The 3273-nt window shown below is 56.5% G+C and overlaps 1 protein-coding gene across 1 annotated transcript in view; it reads right to left on the bottom strand.

Annotated features, from left to right (window-relative positions):
* DCTN1 (dynactin subunit 1) overlaps positions 1-3273 on the bottom strand; it is a 54953-nt gene that overhangs the window by 21093 nt on the left and 30587 nt on the right. Inside the window, 1 exon segment of the mRNA XM_031065266.1 lies at positions 672-692. Within this exon segment, the coding sequence (XP_030921126.1) occupies positions 672-692 (21 nt within the window).

Here is a 3273-nt window from a genome sequence, read left to right as displayed (position 1 = left end):
GGGGGTTGGCAGTGAATGGATCATGTTTGAGTGGGGCTGGCACCCAACAGCCCATGTTTGGGTAGGGTTGGCAATGAATGGATCATGTTTGGGTGGTGCTGGCACCCAACAGATCATGTTTGGGTGGGATTGGGAACCAATGGGTTGTGTTTGAGTGGGGTTGGCACCCAAGAAGTTGTGTTTGAGCAGGGTTAGCAAACAACAGCTCATGTTTGGGGGTTGGCAGTGAATGGATCGTGTCTGAATGGTGTTGGCAACCAATGGATCGTGTTTGGTTGGGGTTGGCACCCAACAGCTCATGTGTGAGTGGAGCTGGTACCTAATGCACCATGTTTGAGATGGTGTTGGCATCCAATGGGTTGTGTTTGAGCGGAGCTGGCACCCAATGGCCCGAGTTTGAGTGGGGTTGGCCATGAATGGATCATGTTCAAGGGGAGCTAGCACCCAAAGGCCCATGTTTGAGCGGGGCTGGCACCCAATGGTCCATGTTTGAGATGGTGCTGGCACCCAACGGCCCATGTTTGAGTGGGGCTGGCACCCAATGGATCCTGCTGTTGGCACCCTGTGATCCATGCTTGTGACAGGGTTGACACCCGATGCTTTGAGTGGCGCTGGCACCCCCGGGGCCGTCGGTGCCCCCCGCGCTCGGTGCCCCCACCGTGGCTGCTCACCTTGGGTCGGCGGGCGGTGCTCTGGAGGGCAGCGGGAGCGGAAGCAGAGAGGACAGACAGTCACACAGGGACAGAGGAGCAGAGAACAGCCGGCGGCGGCCGGAGCGGCAGAGCAGGGAAAGGAGACAAAAGACAGCACGGCATCGTTAGTGTGCCCGGCATCGTTAGCGTGCCCCGTGGCACCAGGTGCGTGCGGCGTCGTTAGCCTGGGGGCTCATTAACCTGCTCCACGGGCAGAGATCCCACGGGATCCCCTGGCACAGCTCCCATGGGACCACGGGAGCAGAGCCCAGAGCCAGCCCTTGCCCCATCCCTGCCCCTCCAGCCAAGTGTGGGGACAGAGCTGGAGACAGAGGGCACATCCTGAACCCCCAGCCCGACCCTACAGATACCCCAGGGCAGATCCACCGTGTATTTCCAAGGAATTTTGGTCTTCAGAGGCAAAGCCTGGTTCAGGTTGGCTGGGCATTCCATGGGCACGGGGGGTTTGACCTTCCAGAGATCCCCAGAGTAGGAGACGGAAAGGATTTAATCTTAAACATGAGTTTTCTCCTCTCCTCATCCCTCTGGTTTTCCAAAAGGCCCAGAGCACCCTGGACCAGCTGCCCCAGAGCCTCCAGGCTCTGCTTTCTTTGTTCAACCAAAAATTCCAGGGACACCACAGAGCTGATCCCACACTCCCAACTTCTCCTTTGATGGTTGGAATTAAACCATCCATGATTTTGGGGCAGAACCCCCCCACACCCCCTCCATGCACATGCAGCAGCTCCCAGCAGCTCAGGGAGGGGAGGCCACAGGGCCCAGCCTGGAACAGAGACAAATATTATTTAGTAGTTTTCCCCTTAAAAACAATCCCTAATGGATGGAAAAGGAGGAGAGACCAGGCTGGTCCTGGGGGGCAGCGGGTGGGCATTGGGAACATCTGTCCAGCTGCAGCCTTGAAGCACTTCCATGCTCTCCCTCATTTCTGATTCCATGACCTAATCCCAGCTGGGAATAAACAGGAGCAGAACAGATGGATAACGGCACTGCCACATGATCCCACGTCCAGGATGGGGACATGAGGCACACGGAGCCCACCAGGGACCAGCAGCTCCAGCTGATCTCCAACACGGCCATGTTCCCTCCCGAGGCCTCAGGAACCTCAGAGCTTTATTCCCCTGTTTTCAATATCAACCTGGATGTGTTTGCACTTCCAAACTTCCCATCACCTCTGGCATTGCTTCAGCTAAATCCTGCTCTGCTCACTTCCAGCCTGTTCCCATGTCAATCCCAAGGAAAGACATTCCCATCTTCCACGACATCTCCTGTGTGACCAAATTGGTCAGGAAAATGGAATTGCAGCAGCAAAAGTTCCAGACCCTCAGGTGAAACCCTCAGGATGCTTTTCAGGAGCTCTCCAGCATCTTCCCAAAGTCCAAGTAAGCAACATGGAGCAGCAACAAAAATCTGGGAAACACTTGGGAAATGTCTTCTTCAGGAACTCCACACGTGGGGAGACTCTGGAGTGGGGCAGGGCCACTGACCACCGAGTCCTTGGACATGGGGAAATGTCACCTGAGACAACCAAGTCCTGTTCTGGGGGACACCAAATCCTTCCCTGGGGGACACTGAGCCTTTTACTGGATGGGGGACACTGATTCCTGTCCCAGGAGACAATGAGCCTTGTTCTGGGGAACACCAAGCCCTGAACTGGGGGCCACTGAGCCTTGTTCTGGGGGACACCAAGCCCTGAACTGGGGGCCACTGAGCCTTATCGTGAGGGACACTGAGCCTTGTCCTGGGGGACAATGAGCCTTGTCCTGGGGGACACTGAGCCTTGTCCTAGAAGACACCAAGACCTGAGCTGGGGACACTGAGCCTTTTTCTGGATGTGCGACACTCATCCCTGTCCCACTGATCCCTGTCCCTGAACTGGGGACGCTGAGCCTTGTCCTGGCTGTGGGGTGGGGGACACCAACTCAAACCCTGACTCAAACCACACCAAACCCTAAAAACAGGGAGAAGCCTCCTGGTAACCATCCCTAAAGCCATGTGGAATGACAGGGAAATAATCCTGCTTCGTGCATCCTTTGGAGTTCTGGTCTCCTCCATGTGATGACCACTGAAAGTTGAAGCTCCAAGACCCTCAGGATCTGTGGCAAAGGGATGCTCTGGGATCAGCTCCAGCTGCTCTCTCCATCAGGAATGGGGGATGGCTGGGGTCCCCTCCGTGGTGGCACCATCTGTCCCCAGCCAGTCATCCCTGGGCTCTGGGAGAGTCAGTGACCAGGATGGGACATGGATTTCCCGGTGTCCAGCATCGTGCCAGCACTGGGAACAGAGGCTCCAGCCCCACCTGGACTGTCCTGGATGCAGGATGCTCCAACCCCCCCATTGGGGATGGATGGATGGATGGGGATGGATGTTCCATGGAGGTTCTGGCTCTGCTGTGTAATGCTGCTGCATCAATATTTGATGGAATTACAAAACCTCAGCTCCCAGGGGAGCACTGGGGGCTCCGAACCGGCGCGCTCCGAGATGGACTCGGCTTCTGGCAGCTGGAACTCTGGAAAATTCCTTCTGGACACCAAGGACTGACTGTGGTGGGGTCAGCACTGCA

Source organism: Geospiza fortis, unplaced genomic scaffold (assembly GCF_000277835.1).
Source record: "Geospiza fortis unplaced genomic scaffold, GeoFor_1.0 scaffold806, whole genome shotgun sequence".
NCBI lineage: Eukaryota > Metazoa > Chordata > Aves > Passeriformes > Thraupidae > Geospiza > Geospiza fortis.
This window is presented reverse-complemented; position numbering and strand designations above follow the sequence as displayed.